Raw genomic sequence first — 27,516 nt, 5'->3', positions numbered from 1 at the left:
GAGTCACAACACCTTTGCTGTTAGTAGGATCAAGAACCTCCCCTTTTTTGAGGCTGTGCCTAAAGGCACCATTCAGTCTTGGAATTTGTATTACCTGATTATTATTCCACCAAAGAAGGTGGCATTTTTCCAACTGACAGCAGTGGAAAAGGGAACAAGTTTTCAAGTCTAAACTATGCAGAAGGTGTGATATATTCAAAACCACAGAGATCCTCCACTCTCTGAGCTGATTTTTTCTGAATCAATTAAAGTTTCACAAGCATGATTTATTATTAATATCTAGAGCTGCTTTCACAAATCCCTTAGCAACATAGTAGAGAAGTGCTCATGAATTACTTGGCAGTGAGCAGAGGCTGTTTTCTAGCTAACTCCCTGATCCAGGTGTATTGCTGTGGCAAAGTCCATCCAATAAGGATGTGAAAGTTTGCATCAGAACTATTTCTGATCTATGCCACCTTGGGGAAGGGAGCAGGATCATGATGCCTTGCTGAAGTGGGTCATGGCTTTTGCTTTTAGTGTGCTGGAGAAGGAAGGGAACTAGAGGAGGGTAGGAGCAGAGCTGGAAAAAAAGCATGGTTAGCTGTACAAGTTAGCTGGGGGAAATCATTCCATGTGAAAACCTGTGTGGTAGAAGGGGCAGAAGGAAGTGATCCCTTCAAACACTCCATGGGCTTTTAAATAAGCTTGTGTGTGCTGTCATAGCAAGACTGCTGCACATTGCTGTGTGCAGGCTCTGTGGCACCCTTGTTTAAGGCTGAGCTGGTGTGTGACATTTAGCATGTGGGCTTTGGGTTTTCTCCTCCCTTCTCTGGATCTGGTTACATTCCTTTTGACATTTATCTGAGCATGGAAATGTAGCAAGATCCGGTATCCTTGTTGACCTGTGCTTAAAAGCTTAAGTAGTGTTCTTGGTATTTCTGTTTGTCAGTACATCTCGACTAAGTTGAGGACCTACAGGCTTACCTATGTTTTGGGGTTTTCCACACAATTTTATTAATTAAATTTAGCCTTTCTCATTGGCTTCACCTTATTTTTAATTTTTCCTCTCCTGTTATAGTCATTCCTCCTAGCTGGAGCTCTCCATTTCAGTAATTCTCATATTCACCAGGTTGGAAACCTGATGCCCAACCAGCAGCTTCACAGCCAGACTTTCTACCTTCAGCCACTGTTGAGCACAGAAGGGAGCAAGAATCTTGGCAGCTGCCTCCAGCTTCTTGCTTCTCTGCCCAGCCTTGATAAATGAGAAAGCCAAGGAGCTGCTCTGACTCTTGCCAGCTGGCCAGGCTCCTAAAGCATCAGCCCACCCAGCATGAAGGTCAGAGTACGGCACTGCCTGGCCACTCGGCCCTTTCATCAGCATGGAGCAAGAGCTGGTCCTGCCAGTCTTACTCCCCCTGGGATCTCTTTGGAACCAGAGCCAACCCCCACAGGAGGGCTTATCTCCTTTGTGCTGCTTGGGACTCAGCAAACCAGTGAAACTTCAATGCCTTGAACTGCTGTGGAGTTAATTTCAAAGTTGTGATGTCCGATCGGTGGCAGCCATCCTGCTGGTGATGGGTTTGAGGTGCGAGCAGTGTGACTCACACCTGAAATCATGTTTGTTTTTTTATTCTCCTTATCTCTGCCCACAGAGAAAATACCCAATAAGCCTTTATTGCACCATATCTGTTAAAAGGATAGCTTTTATCTGTGACTGAGCCCCTTGAAACATATTTTACTGTCTGCTTTCAGAAAGGCACAGCTAAAATGTGCTTCTGGTTGGGAATCATGTTGTTTTAGAATAGAGTCAGAACAAAATGAGACTGTCATTTGAACTTGTAAAGGCACAAGGCATCTGCAGCTTAAGTGGGCTGAGGTCTGATTCATGAGTGGGGAGTCTCTGTGTTTCATGTCCCCCTACAGTCTTTTGACCCAGTGAAATTGTCCTGCTTTTACTGATGCTCAAATTGGTGACTACAGGGAGGGTTCTAGGGGGAAAGACAGGTATTTTGTGATAAAATTAATGGAAAACTGTCTCGCAGCCTGCCCTATTTATTGCGCCTCCTCATCCCCTGTCACATCTGCCTTTGGGGTCCTTCAGAGCTGATAGCTTTCCCCAGGCCACAGGACAGTCGGGAGGAGTTTCTGCCAGGGCTGTAGGATGCTGCTTCCCAGCATCAGCCAGTGGTATCTCTGGATCCCTGTTGGCCAGGAAGCAAGACATCAAATTTCAACTATTGCCATAAACCAGTAAGTCAACACTGGGCTGGAGGCATGTAAAAGGGAGGAGGATGTCAAATCAGTTTCTGGAGGTCTAGATGTTAAATGTGTTAAATGTGGTGTGGAGTGTCAGGTAACTCCATGTTCTTCTGATGTCTAGGACAGGTTAATTAAAGTCATTGTTTGAGAGCCTTCCTTCCTTTCTCTTCACTTTCTTACTTTTCAGCCTTATGCTAAAGTTCTTTACCTCTCCTCCAGGGAAGTTTATAATATGTCCAGGTCTTTGCTCTTCTTGTGCTTTCCTTGAAACCTTGGAGTGTTTGGGGTGATTCAACCTGTTCTCCTTTTTCCTGGGAGATATATCCAGTTAGAAGATGGTTGTCCCTTGGTACAATCGACTTATGGCTGTGAGAACATCCATAAACAGTTAAACATCTATTGAGAGGTCTTTTCCAACCATGATTCTGTGATTCTGTAACAGGATTCCCATGGGCTCCTGATCACTCTTGCCCACAGCTTGTGGGTTAGGAACTGGCTGGAGGGCCGGGCCCAGAGGGTGTTGCTGAACGGGGCTGCATCCAGTTGGCGGCCGGTCACTAGTGGTGTCCCCCAGGGATCAGTGTTGGGCCCAGTTCTGTTTAATATCTTTATTGGTGATTTAGATGAGGGAATTGAGTCCATCATCAGCAAATTTGCAGACGACACTAAGCTGGGGGGGAGTGTGGATCAGCTGGAAGGCAGGAGGGCTCTGCAGAGGGACCTGGACAGACTGGAGAGTTGGGCTGATTCCAACGGGATGAGGTTCAACAAGGCCAAGTGCCGGGTCCTGCACTTTGGCCACAACAAGCCCATGCAGCGCTACACACTGGGGACAGAGTGGCAGAAAGGGACCTGGGAGTCTGGATTGCCAGGAAGCTGAACATGAGCCAGCAGTGTGCCCAGGTGGCCAAGAAGGCCAATGGCATCCTGGGCTGGATCAGGAACAGCGTCGCCAGCAGGTCCAAGGAAGTGATTCTGCCCCTGTACTCAGCCCTGGTGAGGCCACACCTCGAGTACTGTGTCCAGTTTTGGGCCCCTCAGTTCAGGAAGGAGATTGAGGTGCTGGAGCGAGTCCAAAGGAGGCAGCTGGGCTGGGGAAAGGACTTGAGCACAGATCCTATGAGGTGAGGCTGAGGGAGCTGGGGGTGTTCAGCCTGGAGAAGAGGAGGCTCAGAGGAGACCTCATCACTCTCTACAACTCCCTGAGAGGAGGTTGGAGCCAGGGCGGGGTTGGGCTCTTTTCCCAGGCAACTCTCAGCAAGACAAGAGGGCAGGGTCTCAAGTTGTGCCAGGGGAGGTTTAGATTGGAGATTAGAAAGAATTTCTTTACGGAGAGGGTGATCAGCCATTGGAATGGGCTGCCCAGGGAAGTAGTGGATTCTCCACCCCTGGAGATATTTCAAAAGAGACTGGATGTGGCACTGAGTGCCATGGGCTGGGAACTTCAGTGGGAGTGGATCAAGGGTTGGACTTGATGATCTCTGAGGTCCCTTCCAACCCAGCCAATTCTATGATTCTATGGTCACTAATTCCCTGAAACTCACACTGAGTATGTAAGGATCCTGTAGCCACTGGGTGTAACACAGGTACTCCTGGCTCTCTGGGTTTTCCTTGGCCTGTTTTTGTTGGGTTGTTGGCAGCTTTGGCCAAGTGAGTGGCTGTGTCCCAGGCACTGCTATGTAAGGAAGAATTTCAACGTTAATTACGTGTCTTGGCTTTAGGTTTAATTCTGTCTCTCTGGGCACCAGAAGTATTCTCAGAAATTTCAGTGAGGCTTCTGCAAACAAAACAAAACATACTTTGTTTTACAGGCTTTGAGCTCTGCTGCTTTCTCCTGGAACATCTGCTCTTTTGGGATGTTTTCTGTTTCCCTGCCACTGAGAAGGGACAGCAGTTTTTCTGGAGATGCTGCTGAGCACAGCTAACATGCTGTTAGCTGCAGCATGAGCTGCAGGGAGCCTGGCATTTTCAGTCAGACAGATTAAACAGGAAAACTTAATGTCTCCCTTTGCTCTCAGGCGCCTTCCTCATTCTGAGGAGCTGGAGGAAGGAGGGATGCGAGGCTCTCTTTGCCAGCAGGGCTGCAGAGATTGTGTGGGGCAGAAGTGTGTGCTGGGCAAGAGATGCCTGTGTGGGTCGTATTCTCACCCTAATGACTTTCCTCCCCCATCCTCCTGCAATTGAAGTCATTAATGCTGTTAAACCAGGATGGAAACTCACCCAAACAACAACAGTCTACAAAATAACTGGGGCACTCCAGACTGGTTGGGGTTTTTTTGTTTGTTTGCTTTTTGTTTTTTCCTTTTGTTTTTATTGTGGGTTTTTTTTCCTCCAGTGAAGCAATTAGTCTCCCGTTATCCTGTTTTTAGCCAGACTGGAAACAGTTGGCTGGACACTAGTGATTCCCCTCCTGGCAGGGCAGTCACTGGGTCTGCTCTCTGATGGCAGAAGTGAGGCACCTTCCTTCCCCTGTCTCTGGGGAAAGAACGTCCTTAAGGAAATTCCTGGTGGGTCTGGATGAAAGTCCTGGTTTTGTGCAGCCCCTCCGGGTGAGTCACAGCCTCTGGCTCCTGTGAGAACCCTTTGTAGGGTTGTGTTTTCCCTCAGCCCACTGCGGGTTTAACCCTTCTGTGGTTTTACCCAGGTGCTTTCATGCGTATGTGACCCATCCCACTCACGGGGTGATGATGTGGACTGTGGGTGCCAGAAAGTTATGAAGTAATCTGTGGTTTACGCCAGCAATAGGACAGTGTAGGACTCAGATGGGGGGAAGAAGATTTTTCCAGGCTGAGAAAGGCTCAGGCTGTGTCAGGGAGGAGCAGAAGGTCTGCGTGGTCCCAGCAAATGTGTTGGAGTGTGGCAAAAAGCAGGGAAGGTGACGGGGGGGGAGGGGGTCCAGCTGAAAAGCAGGGAAGGTGACGGAGAGAAGGGGGTCCACCTGAAAGCCTGGGGTAGCACCCCAGAGAGCCGTGATGCAGCTCAGCCACTGTGACCCAGGGAATCTTTCCATTCCTGTAGCTGCTTGGAATGTGGCCCTTTGCTGAGGGTGAAGCCTGGAGCTGTGCCATGTACAGGGCCTTCCTCCTGATGCTGAGGTTGGTTGTAGCACCCTGGGGATGTGCTGGATTTCCCTGCCATCACTGCAGCTCCCTGCAAGGAACCAAACCCACACAGCACCCCTCCCTACCCCAAAAAGCATGGGTAGGACAGGGCATGGAAGAGCAGGTTCAGATAGGAAAGCAATGTGGCTGTGCTGGAGGAGAAGGCTTAAATCATCAGAGAGAGGGACCTTGATGTCTTTTTCTTTTAAAAAACAGCTCTGTGGCTGGCCAGAGCTGAACCCAAATGCTTCCCTGTAAAGATGTGGGAAGAAGCTGAGTCCCGGTCTGTGTTCTGTCTCAGTTCCAAACATGAGGGAAAAGCCAGAGTGTTGCTCATCAGGTGATAGAAAAAAACTCCAGATGCCCAGGGCAACTGAGGACAAAGAGGAGCTCTGCTTGCTTGCTGCTGGGTTGAACAGTGTATTTGGGCAGTGTGACACCAGTGCTGGAGCTCTGACCTCTGTGGTATGAAGGTGCCATGTGGGCAGCAGATCGGTCAGGATCTGTTTGGAGTTCTTTGCCTTGAGATAGAAAACTGAGGTGGAGAAGCACTTGACAAAGAACTTAGCCATACAGGCTCACCCGGGACTCTGCAGTTGGAACGTGCTTATGCCTGATCCCTGAAGGCTGGGTTAGGTCTGGGGAAGAGCCTGCTGCCCCAGGTTAGATATTAGAAGAAACTTCTTCACTGAAAGAGCTATCAAACACTGGAACAGCCTGCCCAGGGAGGTGGTTGAATTGCCATCCTTGGAGGTGTTTAAAAGATGTGTAGGTACAGTGCTTAGGGACATGGTTTAGCACTGGACTCAGTAGACTTAAGGTTAATGGTTGGACTTGGTGATCTAAAGGTCTTTTCCCACCAGAATGATTCCAAACAGTGTACTGGGTGTCAGCTGAACCCACTCTGTGTCTGGGCAGAACTGCTCTGGTTGCATGCTTTGGTTGCTGTGGGGGATGGAAAGGCTGTTGATGGGGGCTGTCTTCTTGTTGGGTGTTTTCTGTTTTGGTTCATTCCAGCTATGATGGAAGTTGCTGGTGATGCCACGACAGACAGCAAAGCTCTTGGTCTAGGGGCAGAGAACTATGCCCAGGGACTGAATTCCAGGTAGCAGTGTTGGCTGTGGGCACACAGACATGTGCTATGGAAACGCAGAGATTCAAAACCAGTAGAAGAAAATCAAGGAATTGGCTGGAGAGGTATCAAGATGGGTTTGCATCATGTAACTGTGGTGCTTCCTGAGTCACTACAGAGACAGTGTAGAGTGGGAAGGGAAAGTAACCTGTGTTTAAAAATTGATTCCCAGTACACATGGATACAATCTTGATGTGAAAGTGTCTGCTGTGTCATGGTGTGATTGCTTTTCTATTACAGTCTAGCACAAAATCATGAAGAGGTTTGCAAACCATTTGTAAAATAAAGTGCTGTGAAGCTTGCTTGAGAACAGAAATGGGGGACAGGTAAACCACACATGTCTGGTATCCCCAGAGCACATATCCCCAGGTCATCTACTTTTTCTTGTCTCCACAGCCTATCTTGAATGGTTCCAGCAATTTGTCAGCTTTAGTATATCTTCTGAGGGTGGTATATTTCAATGTATTAATATTAAAATAAATGACTTTTTTTTTTTTTTTTTACTTTTGCTCAGGGAAGTAAAGAGTCATTTTGCTTCCCCTGATCCCCTGTGGCCTTCCATTAGTCCTAAATCAATTATTTATTCATGAGGGGAGTATCTGAAAACAGCAGTCCAGTCTGAGAGTTAGTAGCATTTGGCTGTGTACATGAGTTTGAAGTACTTGATGACTGAACCCACTGGAACTGTCAATAACATTAAGAACTGCTTTCCTGCCACAAAATAAAAATATAGTTTTGTAGGTGGAGTGTGTTAAACTTCAATGAGGACATGAACTAAAACCAATGCACTTTACATGTCACCTGAGTGTACCTTTAGCAAGCACAGACAAGGAGTTTTTTTACAAACATCTTGCCCTCCAGTTGACTAACTTTTGTATTGTGATAGAAAATGTGTAGTGTTGTGCAATTCTGACCTGTGTAAGCATGGGAGGTTTAAATGGAAAGTCTTTAATTCTGACTTTTCGTCTGGTGTCATCACCTCAGCAAAGATTTCTGTCCAAATTGCATGTTGTTTCTTGTCTCCCTAGATTAGAAACAAGTTTCAGAGAGGGTTTGTGTTATCTTTTTCCTGCACAAAGGGATTTATACTTGGGAACATCAAGCCTATATTCAAGGCCTGTGTAAACGAGAGGGACCTGACAGCTCCAGATCTTCCCCAGTTAAAACAGTAAACCTGAGAGTCCTGTAGTCTGTGGTATTGGCCTGGAAAAGGGTGAGTTAAGAACAGTTGTTGTAGTTACCTTGCAACAAGCAATGCATTCTGGTCATGGAAAGAAGAGTGAACACACAGAGTCAGAGCATGAGTTGACTCTGAGTCAACTGGAAGGCACACGCTGCATGTGGGTAACACCCCCCCAATTCCATCTTAGCTGAATCTTGCTGTATAATGAAGTTAGTCATTACTTCTGTTCCTGTCCTGAAAATGACCCTTGGGCTTCCCTTAAATAAACTTCTCAGTGCCCCTCCTTGAGTTGAAACTTTGTGTATTGGGTGATGGAAGGAAAGGGACTCTGATTCCTCGTGTTGCAGGGATATGACTGTAGATGCCCATGGATGGGCTGGGTCATTTATTTGGGCTGGAAAGCCACCTTCTCATGTGACACCACAGAAAGCCAAGTCATGCTAGCAGGCATATTCCTAGAGAGACAGACATACAGAACCATTGAGTATCCTCCTCCATGGTCCCATATTTCAGAGGCCAAAGTGCCCTTCTGCAGACTGGGGAGATGCCAGTTGGGTTGCACTGAATCTCAGGCAGGGACTTGAGAGATGTGTGGGCTAAATATTCAAGAAGTCAGCAGTATAAAGACAAACCTGCTTCATTCAGGTTGCATTTCTATCCTTTTTATGGATGGCGTCAGTTAAGACAGTGCTCATTTTCATTTTCTGATTCATTTGTTTCAGATATTATGGGAACAAGGGAGCTGGCAGCTTTTTGTGTGTGGCAGCCATGTCAGCTGAGTATGGATTAACTCCTGCTCTAAGTTATTTCTGCTTTCCCTGTAGTCAGGCAACCAGCTAAGGCACCTAATTTGGGAACTTAGGTATCTTTGCCAGCTGGTGAGTCAAATTTTATGGGAGCTGAATTGCCTTGGGAAAACACTCTGCTAGCTGGAGAGGGAGCCCTGAGCAAAGAGACTTATGGGTTAAGTACCTGATGTGACATGGGGACAATACTGACCAGCATTGCTCATGGGCAGTTTGGGGGCTGTTTGCTGCTTGTATGGCCTTTGGGGTGGCACATGGGATCTCGTCCTGCCCCTGCTGGTATAGCTCACAGATCAGTGCCTTTGCACAGGCAGCTTGGGAGGAATCCTCAGAAAAGAGGGACAGCAGAGAGCTCAGCATGTCCAGCCAAGCCAGGGCTCTGCCCTGTTTAGCCAGGATACTTCACACAGCCCCAGGTGAATCACCTGTAATGAATGAATAGCAACACTAATCCACATGAAATGAGAAACTAAATCTTGGGATAATGACCCGTTTGCTAAGTTCCTACACATACCTCTTCCATCTGATTTTACTGCTGCTGTTGGAGTGATCACTGTGGTGAAAAGCAGGGAGATCAGAGCAGTCAGGAAAACATTTTGTTTGCTTGCAGTCTTGCTGGAGCATAAGGAAAAAAGAGAATCAATGACACCGGTGATGATCTCAGTTTCTTAAGAAACAGCTCTCAAGGCAGCATCTCCTAGGAAGTAAATTTTAACTTATTTCCAAGGAGGGCTAGGCAGTATCCACTGCTGTGCAGTACTGGGAGGTCTGTCTGTTTTGTGCCCACAGTGTGTCACTAGCACTGACATTGCTCTTAGCTGTGTGCCTAAAGTTTTGGTGCAAATGGTGAGATTTTTCAAAAGCATCCACGCTGCCCCAGTGTTGCTCCATCAGAAGTTAATGATAATTTTTGCAGTGGAAATCTACTGGGCGAAGTGCTTTTAAACAAAAAAACTGTCTAAAAATACAGAATGCTTTTGCTTTCAGCTTTCTTCATTCTACTGTAGAAAGGAGCTTAACACCTATAGCCTGAGCTGTATAAATCTGGATCTGCAACTGAGAGCCTTCATAAGATGAAGTAGTTTTAATTTTTCCAGGCCCCTAATCCAAAATCGACCAAACCAGGACTTTATTGGATGATTTCCCTGAATTCAGGGTCAGAGTAAAGTGAATCTTACCCATATGGGATGAATATGGAGAAGTCTGCCTGACAAGACATATAGGTTCAGTGCAGGAATGTCTTCCCCACAGATCCCTGCTGGCATTACCAGTGATACCTCAGGTCTGTTTGCTGCCCAAGCCATTGCCAGAGGCATTTGAAGACATAACTGTATGGATAGGGCCACCTTTACTGTTGATTTCTTTTTTTTTTTTTTTTTTCCTTTCCTTTGTTATTTCCTGAAGTAAAACATCCCCCCTAAGACTCTTAAGACTCTGGGGAGGCTGGATTTCATGTCAGCTGTGAGATTAGCAGTGACAGTGCAGCAGAGTCACTTTAGTATGAGCTACTGTCTAATTCCCCCAAAGCAAGCTTGGTGACATGCAGTGGTGACATGAGGACACTCTGTGCTGGTGGAAAGAGGAGCCTTTTCAGCAACACAGTCCTGTCCTGATCCTGCCAGGAAACCTCAGTCCTGGGTCAGGACCTTTTGAGTAGCTCTACAGTGAGCCATGGACAGTTGGTGATGGTTCATCTTGGGTAACACTTTCACTCCATCTTGAAGTGTTGGGACCATCTTGGGCCATAGGCACAGACCTGATTTCATTTTAATTTCTGTATCAGGCTTTGAATCGACGCTGGTCTATTTTTGTCAAGGTGACATTACAGTCTTACACTTTTTATCCTCTCTTGGCACACTGTCAGTCAAAAGTCTACACCTGATTCTTGGTCATGCATTTAGGTCTCCAGTCTGTTGTACGCCTCCTCTAAAGACCTCAGGCAAGGGGACTCACAGAAAGAAGCATTGTGGTTTGGTTTGGGTTTGTTTTTTTTTTCCCCTCTTCTTTTTTTCTGGCAAGAATAAAATAGAAGCTCTGTTGGGAGCAACTCAGCCAGTGATGTTTCAGGGCCAGCAAATTCCAGTGTCACTGCCCAGTGGGACCGAGGAGTCTATCACAGGACTAGGCTGGCAGTTCATCCGGAGAGGGAGTGTGTGGCATGCATACCAAGAGCTGGACACGAAGCCTTTTTCTGTCCATGTCTCCCCTTCCTGTAGGAAATGGGAGGACTTTTTGCTCCAGGATTCAGAGAAATACCTCAAGTTTAACTCCTCTTTCCTAACTAGAGTCCTGCATAAAAATGCAGTAAATAATATATATATATTGTTTGCACATATATACAAAAATATATATAGGCACACAAATGTGGACATATAAATATATGTGGATTGTGCCACCTTTGGGATTACTCCAACACAGCAGTCTCTAGCATGTCTGTGTTTCAGCAGTAATGGCTCTGGCTCTCAGCTGCCCCATTTCACAAGAATGTCTTTTTGGTCTCGTAAAACTGCCTTGGGAAACTATCATTAGCTCTCTTACAGCTGCCTTGCATATAATAAAGCTTATAGGTGTGCCTGAGCCTGAAGGTACTTGGGGAACCTGTGGGGTCCCACTGGATCTGGACCGCTCAGGTTCAGCCCCACTAAGGTGGTGGAAGCTTTGTGATTATCTGTTGTGGTATGCTGTGGGGTTTTTTTCAGTCGGTGCCTGTATACTTTAGTCAAGCACCCCTAATTTAACCAGAGGATGAATCATGCTTGTTCATTTCAATAGTAATGACATCATGTTGGTAATTGTCTTAGCTTCCACAGATGCTTTTCTGAAGTGCCCAGAGGGAGGGGAGGTGGGACTGCTGGTGCTTCAAACCATCAGAGAGGTCTTGGATCCCAAGTAAAACCAGCATCTTTGCCATAAGAGAAGTCAGTGCCTTGGGCACTGCTTCATCTTCAGAGTGGCACCCTGGGGAGGCTGGGAGCACCCGTGCTCTGATGTGGTCTGGGGAACCAGCTTCCAGGGAGACCCTGCCAACAGGAAGGGTTTAGGCAGATGGGGAGCCAACAGAACCAGGTTCCAGCCCATCTCTGCCAAAAACCCCATGGTGCTGCCCTAACCCGGGCAGATGGCCTGCAGAAACTTGTCCTTGTGCTTCAAGGGCTGCTTGACTTTTAAGCTTAGCCATAATAGCACAGTGCTTCTGGATACAAGTACTTGCCAGTCAGGGTTTAGTCTGAAGCCCAAGCAGCAGAGCAAGTATTTATTTTAAAGCTTCATCAGACCTATCCCTGCAAGTGCATAGGACTGCTGCAGGGTGCCTTTGGGCATACTGAGGAGCACAGATGCACGTGGGTATGAGGATCTCCTTCTGTCTTGCACAAATTCAAACACCCATCACCCATCTTCACCTCTGGAGTGATCCTTGGCCATGTGCTTGGGTGTGAGTTTTCAGAGAAGTTCAGCAATGCCTTCTGGCTTTGTATCTGACCCCAGACATGAGTCCATATTGCATCACTCTGTACCATCCTCCTCTATGCAAGAGAGGTGGAGTCTGCTTTGGAGGCTGTGTGGCAATGATCCACCATGCCTTTAACCTAACACATGGATACAGAGCATTTCAAAGGGTTTGTGCTCTGCATGCCAGAGTCAGGTTAGGGGAAAAGCCATGAGGTTCTGTTATGTTCTGCCAGGTTCCTTCTCCACAGCCCTCTGTGGCATCTAAAATGTGCTGTGATGGGGTGAGACTGTAAAATCCCCCAGAATGGTGATGAACTTCACGCTAGCGAAGTGCAGGGTATTGAGATGCCTGTGGGATATATGTTCCTTCTCTTCCTCCTACGGCTGCACAGAGCAGCCAGGAAGGATGGGTGGCTGTCTCCTGTTGTACAGCCTAGCAGTGAGTGTTAATTTTCAGTGGAGTTTCACTTGCTCATACTACTTATCCTGGGTCTGAGTAGGATTCTTGTATCATTATGTCACATTTCTGGTTTTGCTTTATTTCTGAGAAATGCAGAAGTTCAGTCTGGAGCCGTCGTGGCTGTATTTCCAGTCCCCAAAGACTTCAGTGTGGTCAGCTGTTGAAAACAACTTCTGGTTGTCAGGACAATGGAGAAAGGCACCTTGCTGCTATTTCTGGTAATTATGAATTACAAATACCCAGGGAGATCTCTTTGGTTCAATCCCATTAGTTGTCCTGCTAGTTGCAGTATGCCTGCCACAGTTGGGCATCCTGATGGTACAAACAGCTTTCCATCTCAGAAGATGACTGGAAAACAGAAGGCACATTTTCTGTACCCAAGAGGATGTTGTTTGAGAAAACAAGGAGTTGATGTGATGTTTTGCAGTCCCTGTGCTGTATTTCGATATTACTTTGTGCAGTGCCTGGAAGAACAGAGCACGTGGACTAAATCCCACAGGGTTTAGGGGTTGCAGAGTGAAGCATTGGGTGGATAAAGCACTGCTTTCCACATGAAACCCCAAGCGGTGGTGCAAGGAAATGGCTACTCACTGGTAATACACTTTTTAACAGTGCTGGGTCTTACCTCTGGTTTTTCCTTTGATTCTGGGCCCCTGAAGGTGCCCTCAGTAAGTTCCAGCTCTTGATTTTCCCCATTAAAGTACGGCAGGAATCAAATTGGAGGAAGCTTCTGAGGCTGGAAGGGAACAGCATCTCGTCCTTGTATTCGGCAGCAAAACTCAAGACTTCAAACTTTTTTTTTTCAGCTAAGTGCAGCTTGACCTTTTTCTTGTATCTGATTTCATTTTTCAAAGACCAGTAACCTGTTTTCAATATTTCCCCCTACCCTAAATATGTGGTAGCAAGTAAGCAAATATCAGCAGGTCAGCCTGGGGTTTTATGTCCTAAATCTAGTAGAATATATAGCAAGTGTCTTCTTTAGCCTTTATTTACTGTGTGCTGACACTCAGCTTTACCACTGCTCAGGAAATTTGCTTTGAATAGGAATTTCTGATGATAAAAATTTACTTGACTTTAAATATAAATATAAATTGTTGTTAGAAAAATGTGGGAGATGTGAACCATTTGCTGTGAAGAAGTTTTTAAGTTCTTTACAATCCAAGGCACTCAGGAAGAAAACATGGATGTCCCTAGTCAAAAACTGGTGAGAATGGAATGGTGAAATAATTATTTGCTTTGAGTTTGGTAACTGAGTTTCCAAACTTTAATGTGGAAAAAAAGAAAAATATTTCACGTTTTGTGGACCCCAAATAATTAAGGCTTTTTTAAACAACTGGGGTTTATTTTGTTTTTTTCAACTCAAGAGAGTGTTGGTATGTAGGTAAAATAAAATATTTTGGTTTGGATGTTATTAATGAATGTAAAGGAAAATGGGAAACAATTGGCTTCACCTGAGTATTTAGGGCATTACATAAAACTGAGATCTCATCTGTTCTCTTCATTTAGTCAAAATACCAGTTTAAATCTGTTGTCCACTGTACTTGGATCAAGGCCTCCTACTTTAAAAATCTGACCTCTTTGATAAGTATCTTACCAACTGTGCTATTCCACAGGTTGTCTCTTTTTCATTCTCCTCTGTTGAAGTTGCTTCATGTTACGAAAAGCAATTACTATTTCACTGGAGCAGGAGTTGGAAGTGTATTGTTTTGGCTACCAGAGCAGGCAATAGAAGCATATTTCTCTCCATTGTGATGGAGATTTAAGTATTTCTATGAAATAAAATTACTTCAGCAGAAGAGGTGGAGAAAAATCAAAATCTACTCCCTGCCTGCAAAGCAGGTTTGAGTGTATATTTACTCATCCCAAAGGCATTTCCAAAAGTATCTAAATGGGCTTGAATGCTGAAGGCCTGGAAAAGCACAATTCTCTCTTTCAGAACTACCAAAATCATTCATTAGGCTAATTTCAGGTTTTTTTGAATTTCATTTTTAATTGAGTGTATGTATTTTTTTTTTTTTAACATTTGGCTGGATTGTTACACTAGTCTCACCTATGTTTATGGCTAGCTCCCAGCACTCTGTACCTACATCTTTCATGACTAAACGATTTGCACTTGGATGTGAACAGCTTTACAAACTTTAATTTGAACTTTTGGAATTACTAAAGATGGAAGAACATCAAACTGAGGCATTGAAACTAGACCTAGTTTCTGCCACCACTGCTCCTGCAAAGAAGATTCTTACAACATGCACAGCCCTTAAAACGCAGGATGATGAAACCAAAAGAGGAAAAAAAAAACCCCAGACCTCCAAACCTCATCCTTTTATATTTAGTTTCTACATCAGGAGTGAGATGATCTGAGCAGAGCTAGTGGCAGGTATGTGTATGCCCATATTCACTGGCAAAACTCCCTTGTGCAAAGGAAAATTGCATTTCACAGATGCTTGAGGAAGGGACTGGATCATCTGCAATTGTAATTTGTATTTTATTTAGTTATTACAAATTTTAAACTCAAGGGGAGGATGTGTAAAATGCACCTTTTTCCAGTCAGTGATGTTGAAGTAGATCATTTTATCATTTCTTCTGGGTCTTAGACTAAACCAAGGCCACTGAGCCAATGTGCTGAAGCTGCCTGCAAGGACAAAGGCTGCCTTTCTGAGGCAGAATGAAGCCTTTCTGAGGCAGAATGAAGCCTTTCTGAGGCAGAATGAAGCCTCATTTCCAGTCGATGTTTGCCAGTGAAAGGCAGAACCTCAGCATTACCTTAGAAATTGCAGCCCTCAGAGAACCTCTCTGCCATTACTGCTTCATCAGACTGCTAAAAATATTGAATGGAAAATGCAAGTATGAAGGAAATGAGGTAGATTTGGGCTTGCTAAGCTGGATGACTTTCAGTTTCATCAGCTTCCCAGAATTCTGTACTGCAAAAATGAAGAGCTGCTTGTGAATCTCAGAAGCCAGTCTGTGTTTTTCCTCTCATGTAGCTGTGCTGGTTCACATGCATGGGGAGAGCTGTCAGCATCGAGCAGGGAGCACAGAGCTTACAACTGCTGAGACTGCTTGAGACAAATGCTCAAACACGAGACCAAACCACAGCTTTCCCAGAGAATTATCTAACAGGGCAGCTGGAGAGAGCAGGCTTCCAAAGAAGCCGTGTAGCTGAGCCTGTTCTGACCTACAAGACCTGCACCCCGAGAGGGATGTATGGGGGCATCTTCTGTGTCCTTGCCAGGTGAAGAGCATTGAGAAGTCATCTTTGGTCATGGGAGGGCCTCTTCTGAAATGATCTGCACGTAGCCAGAGTGCCTGAGCAAGCATGAGCAGCCTGATGTCACGTTACAGGTGATGTGAAAATAGAAAATGCAAGTTTTGGATTTCACGTTGCTGGAAAGAAGTCAGGAGAAGCCAATATCCCAGCTTGGGAGGAGGCAACAGGCACTATTAATGGGTTTAACATGCAATGTAGAGAAGCTAAAGAGCTGGAGGTTTGCCTTGGGTTGTTAAAACTGTACTCGCTCAGCAAAAGGCAGACACTTTAATGGCTGTTACATTGAGAGAGTCCTTCTGGGAGGATGCCGCACACGTAGGATCCTCTTGCACCTGCAGGAGCTCCTACTCTCTTAGAGTCATAGAATCATAGAATTGGCTGGGTTGGAAGGGACCTCAAGAGATCATCAAGTCCAACCCTTGATCCACTACTGCAGTTCCCAGACCATGGCACTGAGTGCCACATCCAGTCTCTTTTTAAATATCTCCAGGGACAGAGAATCCACTACTTCCCTGGGCAGCCCATTCCAATGTCTGATCACCCTCTCCGTAAAGAAATTCTTTCTAATCTTCAACCTAAACCTCCCCTGGCACAACTTGAGACTGTGCCCTCTTGTCTTGCTGAGAGTTGCCTGGGAAAAGAGACCAACCCCCCCCTGGCTCCGACCTCCTTTCAGGGAGTTGTAGAGAGTGATGAGGTCTCCTCTGAGCCTCCTCTTCTCCAGGCTGAACACCCCCAGCTCCCTCAGCCTCTCCTCATAGGATCTGTGCTGGATCCCTTCACCAGCCTGGTTGCCCTCCTTTGGACCTGCTCCAGCACCTCAATCTCCTTCCTGAGCTGAGGGGCCCAGAACTGGACACAGGACTCGAGGTGTGGCCTCACCAGGGCTGAGTACAGGGCAGAATCACTTCCTTGGACCTGCTGGCCACACTGTTCCTGATCCAGGCCAGGATGCCATTGGCCTTCTTGGCCTCCTGGGCACACTGCTGGCTCATGTTCAGCTTCATGTCAGCCCAGACTCCCAGGTCCCTTTCTGCCTGGCTGCTCTCAGCCACTCTGTCCCCAGCCTGTAGCGCTGCATGGGGCTGTTGTGGCCAAAGTGCAGGACCTGGCATCTTGATGATGAATTATACAGCTAACAGGGATCTGGGGCATTCTGCTGCATCTCCTGTGGGGCAGAGGCTGGGAAGTGGCAGCCTGGCTGGTGCTCTGGTCTGCAGAGCTGTCCCTGCCTTGTAGCTGTGTCTTGCCTCTGCTCCTCAGGCCCTCCATGGATGTAACCTGCTTGCTCAGTCAGTGTATATGACTGTGTTACAGGTGGCTCAGGTATGAGGGAGATGTATTTTGAAGTCTTCCCCCAAAGCATGCTAGGACGTGGCAGATGTTCTGGGGAGTCAGGGGGATTTGATAGGGGGATCTCCCAGCAGGTTCACCAAAATCTCCCTTCCAGTCTCACCTTTAGGATCACCCCCTTCCCTCCCCCCAACCTGTCAGGCCTGCCCAAGACTGAAAAGGTGTTTGCTGCATGTTAAAACCAAGACAAGAATAAACTGTGCGTTTCAGCCACATCATTGCAGATTCCTGGAAACAAAGCCTGCCTTCATGCTTGGAGGGCTTCCCTGCTCTGCCAGGAACCACAGGGAAGAGCAACAGGAGCTTTGGCTGTAAACAGCTGCTGAAGGCATTTTGTCATGGGCGAGCACATACAATACCTCTCACTGTGCTCTCCTAAAGCCTTTCCAAGACAAGCCTTTGCCCACATGCCTCTGTAGCCATTTCTGATTCTCAGAAGGGGAAAAATAAGTGTCTTCTGCTGAGCATCCCACCCAGAGTAAACACTGAAGCAGAAGACAAGCATGGGCACTGTCCTAAGCACTCAAACTTCACTGGTAGCTGGTGGTTCAGATGGGAAGAGCAGGATCCTAACAGATTTTTTGCTGGCTTGTGTTGCCATGCTGTGTTAAAAAGTTGGGCAGAGAGATGTATGGTCTTGTGATGAAGATCCAGAGCTGGGATTCAGGAAGCTGCTGTTCAGCCTTTGCTCTGGGGGACACAGGCAAATTTCTTAATCTCTACGTCTTGCTTTCCCATCCGTTGAAAGAGGCTAATAATACTTTTTGTTATCTCTTTAGGACAGGATGTGGCTCTGATTGTCTAGCACAGTGAGTCACTGAGCTTTCCACTGCAGCAGGGGAGTTGAGGGGGAACTGTCTTGAGGTCCAGAAAGGCCTCTGGAGGTGGTGTGGGCTGTAGAAATTCCAATGGCAAACAGAGCAATCGACCACCTGGTTTGAACTTTAAGATCATAGTTTGATGATCAACGAGATCAAGCTGAATTCAAATTTCAGCTCTCCCATAGGTTTTCATATTGATATGGGTCTGCCACCACCCTTGCAATGCCCCTCCCCCCTCATCCTTCCCTCTTCCCAGGATAATTGATGTCTGACCAGAGAGAAAAATGGATAGAGTTCTAGCATGGATTTCATAAAGGATCCCTGAGAACCTGAATTGTATCTAGCTATTTGGTCCTTCTTTGGCCATCTGAAGAGAAGTGGCTTTGCATAGGCCTGGGAGTAAAATGGTGATAGCAAAACTTTCATGCAGAGCTGCTCTGAGGGCCAGGACCCGAGATGGGTCAAAAAATGAACTGTAACTGATTTTTTATGCTGCACAGAGCTCCCATCATAGCTCCTTTCCTCTGTCTGTGACAGTGCCTAGAGCTTGTCTGGCACCTGGAAAGCAGGGGTGCTACAAACTGGTGTGTATTTTTAGGAAGGCATCTCCTGTGCCTGCAGATGACCCCCTTGCTTTCTGGTTGTGTTCATGATGGCACTGCTGACTGTGGGCTGTTCCCTGAGGTAATCTCAAGGTCAGGCAAAGCTGATAAGCTTTGTAAGGGCTCTGTTATTTTGGCAGCTCTGCTTTTGATGAGGAGTTCCTGCGCTGTTAGAGGTGATATATTGGAAAACGTGCCATTCTGCAGCTGTTACAGGGTGGTGTTTGGCAGCACGTCTCTCGAGACAGTGGCAAGGAGGTCCCCACCCGAAAGAGCACTACAGGAGATGTTCACTTCTAATATTAATGCAGTCCTGCTGGAATCAATAGACCTGGGAGGACTTTTAAGTCTTTGATTCATGGTGGAGGCCTCCTCTGATGGCTGACACCGCTGCATTGCATGGTGTCAGCAAGGAGCTTCTTTCATCTCAGCGTTGGTGACGTTTCAGGTGGGGTTTATCACTCAGGCTTGTCCCTCTACAACAAAATCTGGGATTTAACCTCCCACAACCCAGAAGAAGAGGGGACCTGCTGCCCTCTTGAAGAGACTTCACCTCCTCAGCCTCTGCTCCTGGCATGGTGCTTTGCTGACTCAGAGCATGTCCATGCTTTTTGCAGCATCATGACAGCCTTGTGCAATCTGACAGCTCTGGCAACCCCTGCTCCAGTGAGTCCCAGAGCTAAGTGAGCAGGAGCTCTGCCAGCCAGCCTTGTGGTGTGTTTGGAAAGCCATGTGGGTGAACTCATGAAGCACCTGCCCATATTAAATGCAGTTCAGCAGACTGGTGGTTGTTCCTCCCTCCCTTTTGTAAGTGATGCAGCAAAAGAAAACCACTCCTGCATGCCTTCTATTTATTTTTTTTATAATGATGATGAGGCTTGTCCATTATACAGGTTAAGCCTCCAGTTGTTCTGGGTTTGCTCCAAGCATGTGGTGACTTGGTGAATGATTCTTGTTTCAGGGACTTGAAGCTGGACAACGTGCTGCTGGACTACGAGGGTCACTGCAAGCTAGCTGACTTTGGAATGTGCAAAGAGGGAATTCACGATGGCATTACCACAGCCACTTTCTGTGGTACTCCAGACTACATCGCTCCAGAGGTAAAGGAAAACTTTCTTTCACCAGAAAAAAAAAAAACAAAACACCAAACTTGTTACAGTTTGAAAAGCTTTGGAGCAGCAAATGTAACCTCTGGTGTATTTAGCTGCACCTTATCTCACTGCTGGGTGCAAGGTTTCCTCCTAGGTGCATGCTTGTGTTATCAGTCCCTTGTGCATGCAAAGCATGAGTAAATCTTCAGGCACCAAGATAAGCTTATATATATTTTTTTATTATTATTTTTATATTTTTAGGAAATGTGAGGTGAAAAAAATGGAGGCATAGCTGCAAAAGTCTTGAGTGGCACACACAGATACTGGCCCAGTTTGATTTGGAAGGAGTTTGAATTCTTCCTTGTCTCCCAGTTCCCTTTAAGGCTTCCTCTCCTTTCCTGTTATTTCTCAGTCTCACTGCAAAATTAATAAATACCTCTATAAGGAACAGCTGTCCTCCAGATGCTGCCAGACATTCTGTCAGGGTTTCAGATCTATCTTCAATACAATTGAATTTTTGTCTGTGGTTGGTGTTTGTGCTCTTCTCACACACTCCTGTTCCTTCCCCTCTCCAGCTTGAAAGCCTTGCTCTTGGGGCTGGGTCCATGTTTCCTTCCCAGAGGCAAGGAAAAGATGGTGTCATCCCACACACAGGGATGCTCTGTTGCTTCTGAGACTCAGCCAGTTTTGCTGAAATGCCCTTTCTCCTGCTAAGCCTTAGCATAATTTCTAAGGGCTTGTTTCCTGGGAGACCCTGTGAACAACCAAGGTAGCTCAGCCCTTGCTTAGTGCATCTGATGTACCTTTGTGCTGATCTGGGGGTCCCTGTGTGTCACCAGACATTGAGCCAGCCTAGCAGAGGGCACTGTTAGGACATAGCGAGAGCTTCTGCCTTCATTTTCCAAATTCTTTTTCCTCCCCTGCTCAGTTTCAGAAGCTTCAGGGTTTCTCTCCCATCTCCTTTTCAGATCCTGCAGGAGATGCTGTATGGCCCTGATGTAGACTGGTGGGCCATGGGTGTGCTGCTGTACGAGATGCTGTGTGGCCATGCACCCTTCGAGGCAGAGAACGAGGACGACCTCTTCGAGGCCATTCTGAATGATGAAGTTGTGTACCCAACGTGGCTCCAGCAGGATGCAGTGGCAATCCTCAAAGCAGTGAGTTCCTTTGGCTGTTTGCATGCTCTCTGCCCTGGCTTTCTTCAGCCTAAGTCTAACTAAGTAAAGCAGCAGGGATACAGGTGCTCAGAAATTGCAATTATCCTGATCTTGACCCTTTTCTTATCTTGAATTGAAGAGTAAACAGACAAAAAAAAATCCTGCCACACTTAGGTGTGTTTGCATAGATATGGCCTTTATACAGTTGAGCAGCCAACTTGGCAAGCAGAGTGTGTACATGGCTGTGTCTGGGCATTCCCCTGGTGACTTAATGATTTACAACATATGGTCATCTTCCAGAGCAGAAACAGCAGATACAAGCAGTATTTAATAGTAGTGACCACATGATTTCCATGCAACTGGAGTGGCAAAGAAGTGAAGTCATGATAATCCTCCTTTCTGACTCTTGTAGTATCAGCCTTTCCCTAGGAATTGCTCTCTACATGCATACAAAGACAACTTTGTGATTTTTATGCTTGTGAGACAAAAAAAAATAAATGGGGCTGTACAGCAAACAGTTTGAGGGAAGCTGTTGCTGGCCTCACTTAGATGTTGTTCTTCCAAGTGTTGCTGAGTTTTCCCAGGAGCTGTCTTAATCTGTGTGCCTCACATCTTTGCCTATGACATGGAAATGAAGCCTTTTAGGATTTCAGGCTGTGCATGCAGTGCCCAAGTACACTGGAACTCTCTGGCTATACTGTAATAAATCAAAAGGTGATCAAATTATGAGGGTGTTAACCCAGGAAACCTAGCTGTTCTGCTACTGACTTCTGCCCCTGATAAAATCACTTATTAACTCTAAGCACTCTTTGGAGAGAGAAGGATCACAGTATTTCCTTTCCTTACAAAATCAGTGTGAACAAAGATGTGTTTAAGACTGGATGCACTAACTATTGTTTTAATAGAAGGTGAAAGAAATAGCTAGATAAGATTGTAACTTACAATACCTCATGAAGCACTGGCTCAAAGAAATGGGTTAATGAATGAGATCATTTAAAGGAAAGAGGAGAGTTTGCTTTCATCAGGGCATTAGTAGTGAAAATCTGGAAGTTTTCTCCTAAAAGGTTTCCATCAGATGTGAAATGAGTAATTACTTTCTGTAGCTGAAAATACGTCTGATAAATTCCACAGAAATCAATTAAGAACAAACTCCACTTCTTGAGGAGGCAAAGGGTTGTGCTTTGAAATCACAGGTTGTGCTCAGAAGTGATAATTTGCTATGCTGGAGGCCCACTTGGATTGTGGAAATAGCTTGCAGCATATGAAAAATAAAAAATGTGAAGTTCAAATTCTGGAGCAGCATCCAAGGTGTTGGATTAGGGCTCTTGAAAACCTGAGCCAATTCCTCTGCTGCAGAGACAAGTAATAGTGGAGTGGGTTTGTTGCAGGTATCATACAGAAGCATAAGATGGAGGTAAAGTGTGGCCAGGTAGATGTTCATCTTAATGGGAATTTCAGGGTACAATGAAATATGATTTGTGTTTTAGCCTCTTAGAGATGAATATTTTCCTAATTCTGATAGTAACCTCACAGAAACATCCAGTGCAAGCTGCAGTTACTCCAGGCTGGTCTAGCCCATGTTCAGAGCCCAACTTTTAACAGCAAGTCCCTTTTATGATCAGCAAGCATAACGAGTAGCACTGGAGAAAGAGGGCCAGAAGGGAGCAGGGAGGGCAGGAGGGAGCTAAAAATTTGAATAGAGATTGACTGAACATCTCCAAAACTGCACAGTCTGCGTTGCAATTGCTGATTATATTGCCTGATAAAAAGGTGCCCTCTCCAGCCACTCTGCTTGTCTGGTCTCTCATGTTGCTGGAGAAACCCAAATGAAAACCAAACCGACTCTGAAATGCACACACGTTGCTCAAGAGAAACACTGCTCTCTCAGGCAGATGACTGCTTTGGGGAAAAGCTGAAATTTAGGGAATTAACCAGAAGCCTTTTTAGTCAGAAGTTACAATTGAAATTTTACTGGACCTTCAGATCTTAAAGTGTTTCTGTTCTCTGGGTGGCTGCTACCTGGAAGTGCCTTCTCCATTTTTCAAGTATTGATGATAGTTTGCTACAGCCTGAATTTCAGCAACATCATAGCAGCTGCTTTGGGGTTCAAAAGCTCCTTTGCTAGAAGAGTGCCTCATTTCCTCTTCCCTTTCACATGCTGAGCTTTTAGAGGCATCAGAGCATATTGGCTTTAACAGGAAGAAAACATCCTGTCATGAGAGTGTCTGGGGCTCTAGATTAAAATGGAAAAAACCCCCACACTTTCATTTCTTTTCAATTATAGCAATACTATATCTGATCAGGTATTATATTTGCAGTGTACTGATAATGTTCAGTCAGTATTTTTAGGTATCAGTATAACAGAGAAAAATGAACCTGGCTTTTTTATTCCCTTGTGGCTATTTTATGTAGGAAGATGATTTTCTATCTGCTAAAGATGTAGATTTTTTTTTTCTCATTCGTATTCTAACCCGTGCTATTAAGAGCTCTGGAAAATCAGGGGACTAAGCTACTGCAGAGATGTAAGTAATTACTTGGCACAGGATGTCTATGGAAGACCAGAGAATTGAACCTGGTGTCTCGTATTGCAGGCTAAGGCCTTAATAGCCTTAATAACTGGACTGCTCCCTCACTAAAAGTTCTGGCCTTAACCTTGAACAGAAATAGGGAGAGTTCACTTAGTCTTGAGTGTTATAAAGCTCTGAAACAAAATCAAATTCTTCTGCCAGGAAGATGCAATTAGAGGTAGGTTCTTAGATGTGTTCTATAAATGGATATATCTAGGTTTAGAAAGTATCTGATCCATTTGCTTTCATGAAGAGCTCCATGGTAAAAAAAGGATAATAGGCTTTAGGATTCATTTCATGGATAGTTTTATTTTGTTTTGCTTTTTTTCACCATAACTGTGCTTTACCAATTTCTCCTATCAGAAAACACCAGATTTCTGAAGGTTGCATCCTGTTCATCCTTGCAATTTCCTGATGCTAACCAAAATATGTCCTTAGGTCCTCGTTTAGATCACTGGGTGTTACTGGTATTTTTTGAGCATTGATACCACAGAAAACAAATACAAACTCAGTGCCTTGGGACCCTGTTTAGCATTGAAAGTAGAAATGTTTGTGCTCTAGAAAAATAAGTTTTAACCTATTTTTCCTCAGTGTTTATTTTTTTCTTTGTTTTTTTTTTTTTTTTTTTTTTTTTTGTTTTTTTTTTTTTTTTTTTTTTAATGTTCTTGATGTTTTCCCTCAAGAACTGGGGAAGGAGTAGGGCAGAGTAAGTGTAAATCAGCAGGATTTTGCTGGACTCAATACTCCTAGAGAAGGGAAGAAAATCTCACTCATGTACTCTGCCCACTCTCTGAGTGTGACACTAGGGAATTTAGGTATTGATTGTTCAAGTGAGGCAAGAGGACTTCAACTGAGGTCTCTGCTACTTGTATGAGCAAGTTGAACTGGGCATGGATTTGCTTGTGGGAGGGAAACAAGGTACAGAAAAGGACAATTGCTCCTGAATAGATTCTGATCACTTTAACTCATTCTAAACCTAAATCTGGCTTAGCTTTTGATTCCCTGCAAAAAAAAAGGTTTCTCTGTAGCTTTACCTGAATGCAGTCAGAAGGAAGTTATGCCAAGGAAGCTATTTGGTCTGTGTCTGTAAAAGAAATTTTTCAAAATAGTCTTTGCTATCAGCTGACAGAGTAATCACCAGTGTCTGATGATAAAGAGACTGTGAAACTTAGTGAGCAGTCACAGAGCAGAAAGTGTCACACCAGATCTTTTACCACAAGGCTGCAGTTGGAGTTTACTCTGTTACAGCATGTTGATGTTCTGAATGTGTGAATTGTCACTAGCAAAAAGTGCTTGAGCAAAGAGGGTGGCATTCCAGGAAGGCAGGGGAGTTGGGATTCAGCTGAGCAAACTGCAAAATGAAATAGAATCCTCTCATTTCCCATAAGCCAGGTGGTATTTTGGCAGCTCCATGGATGACTTGCTCAGATGCAATCCAGTCACGCTGTCTTCCTCACAGTCAGATTTAGATGGAAGGGAGAATAAAGGGACAGAGTGGAAAGTCAGGTCTCAAAAATGGATGGCATAATGGGAAGCAAATGCACAGGAAAAGCTGCAGGGATTCTCCTTTCCAAATCTTGTTTCAGATGAAAAGAACTGTACCTACTGAGTCACACCATGGACTGATGATTGAAATAGCAATGGTTGGTCCAAAGGCTTTGACACTTGGATGTGTGATTGCATCTTAGATGTTTTCACCTGCAGAGCCAGATAACAGCAGGGGTTAGGAAGCTGCATCTCCCTAGGGAAGTGTTAGCATTGCTTTGCCTTCTTGCAGTCCTATCACAGCTGCTGAAGCTGAGTGAGCCTGTTGCCATTTGTGTGCCAACCTCCACTCTTAATGTGAGCTCTGAAACACTTCCTTCTGAAACACTTCTGCTCCTTCCAGCAGTGAGGCTTGGGCTGATTTGCCTGTAGCTGGATGTTTTGGGGACAAAAATTAGACTGAAACCTGTTCTTCCTCCAGCTGATTAAAAACATGTATTTTTGAAGAAAACATTTCCAAAGATAAAAGACTGGGCAGAAATGCTTATGTTCCTCTCCATGTGGCTTTTTTGTGAAAAATAAACACCAGGCAAGAAAATAAAAAGAAAAGGGGAAAAGAGGAAGGTGTAGAAAGAGGAAAAAAAGAGGAAGGTGCAGAAGCTGAGGTTTTACCAGCCTGCACTCCTGCCCAACACAGGTGAAACAGCACAGGGGAATCCAAATGCCAGTGGATTAGTGTGAAGAGTGAGAGGGATTGAAAGGGAAAGAGCTCAGGTGAGAGCAAACATGACCCATATTTGGGAGAAATATTACATCAGCAATATAGTGCCAAGCATGCAAAAGAAAAACTTCAAATTGATCGGGTTTTTTCTTAGAGAACAATAGGCTGGAAGTGGTGCTGACTCAAAAGGCAGTATTCTGGTTTAGTGAACTCTTTGCTGCTTCATGTCATTGAGTCCACTTCCCAGCTCTGGATGCCTTGGCACTCTCTACACTTTAACACCACAACAAATATCTCACACACATCCACACTACAACCCTCCCCCCAAATCTTCTTTAGACTTTGCTCTCACAGACTTGCTTAAAATCCCCTTTGCTCTGCCACGTTAATGTCAAGGGGCTGTTGTGTCTGAGAATGAGTGCTTCAGACTCAGCTATAGCAGTCAAGATCTTCCGTGGGTCAGCAGGAGCCAGGTCTTGCTCTGATGACCTGTGGTTTATAGATTCATTTTTGGCTGTCTGAACACAAGTTGAGGGAATTTGGGTTTCCTTCCTGCCATCAGCCAAGAGGAAGCTTGCATGGCTCTAAAGCACCCAGAGGGGGGCTCCTTATATGTACCATATTTTAAATCCCCTTTGCTTCCATAGAGATTTGAAGCCTGACCAAGAAGTCAAAAAAATCTTTAATCTAGAAAGGTAAAGCCTCTTCTCCCTTTCTTGTGAGCCCATGTATCAGAGAAGCCCCGAAACTAGGGGCTTTTCAGTTAGCTCCTTAGATTTTTTTGGCTTGTTTGTACATTTATTTAGCACAGAGCAAAATTCAATACGAGTGCTTGCTGGCAAAAGTCATCTGCCTTTGGTAGGAGGCAGCACACAGAGGTGTTTCTGGATAGCAAGAGAAGGGCTCAGGAATGTTGCAGGGCAGATGGCAACCCACCACTTCATCTTCAGTGAGAGAGAGGTATGGGGACCCTTCTGCAACAGCTCAGCCAGTTTTCATCTTGTTAAGTAAAAAAGCCACTCAAAACTTTCTACAGGAGTTTATCATTCTGTTGCTGCCCAGAAGAGTGAATATGGGGCTGCCTTAGGTCCTTCAGTCACTTGGGTAACCATCAGACACAAGAGACTTCCCCACAAGGTGCTATAATGGGTAGTGTATTGCTCCACCAGCAATTTCTCTTGAGTTGATGGGGGCAAGCCTGTGGATATTATTTAAAAGTATGACCAAATTCTGCCTTAAAACAAGAGCTTTTAACTTAGTGAATTGTATAAATGCTTCCTGTATCCATGTGCATACAGAGAAAATAAGTTAGGTAGCACTTGGGAAAGTGTGTGTAAGTTAAGAGGTTTCTTCCCTAAATTTGCAGGTGATAATGAGGAAAGACTAAATCTGAAAGGTGGTCTTCTCTGCCTCTTCTTTGGGTGAAAGCAAGCCCATCATTTCTCAGGAATTTCAAGTGATGACTCCTAATGAGAGATAAATTTGCATATGTGTCTGAATTAAATCCAAGGCTCCCTGGGAGTACAGGATTCAGGTGGTTATTTCTTGCCATTCCAAAAAAAATTCTGAGGGACTTCTAATATCCCATGTGGTCAGAGGACAGGGCAGTCTAGTCTGGCTAAAGGCAGGATAACAACTCCAGCAGAGCCCCTGGAGAGTCAGGCTGTGCTGGATGTACTTTGTGTAGGGGGCTGAGCAGAAGGAGCATTGGAGAGATACAGAAGAGGAATTTACCTCAGGTACTCCACCCAGGCCCACCTGAAGGAGTGAAAGCAAAGTGAACATTGAGCTGTGCTGCAGGAGGAGTAAACTCCCCATCATAAGGGGATGCTACCACAACTGCTACCAAAGATGCTACCAAACTCTCCATGAGGACTCTTGTTGTATGTGCCACAGTTTATTTTCAGAAAGGCTTTCTGGGTGCTGAGTGCTGCCTTGCTGAACCAGGCTGGCCCCACTGCTTCAAGCAACATGGAAATGCTATTAATGAGGAGAGAGAGACCAGGGCTGTCACAGCTGAAAGAGTTAGAGGCAATTTTTTTAATATAAAGCTGTGACAGGGAAGTGGAAGGGAGAGAGCT

The 27,516-nt window shown here is 45.3% G+C and overlaps 1 protein-coding gene across 1 annotated transcript in view; it reads left to right on the top strand.

The window, feature by feature from the left end:
- Positions 1-27,516, top strand: part of PRKCH (protein kinase C eta) — a 121,006-nt gene that overhangs the window by 80,644 nt on the left and 12,846 nt on the right. Inside the window, exons 11-12 of the mRNA XM_030451914.1 lie at positions 19,376-19,514; positions 20,474-20,662. Of these exons, the coding sequence (XP_030307774.1) occupies positions 19,376-19,514; positions 20,474-20,662 (328 nt within the window). The remainder of the gene's footprint in view (positions 1-19,375; positions 19,515-20,473; positions 20,663-27,516) is intronic.

This window comes from Calypte anna, chromosome 5A, assembly GCF_003957555.1.
Source record: "Calypte anna isolate BGI_N300 chromosome 5A, bCalAnn1_v1.p, whole genome shotgun sequence".
In the NCBI taxonomy this organism is placed as follows: domain Eukaryota; kingdom Metazoa; phylum Chordata; class Aves; order Apodiformes; family Trochilidae; genus Calypte; species Calypte anna.
This window is presented reverse-complemented; position numbering and strand designations above follow the sequence as displayed.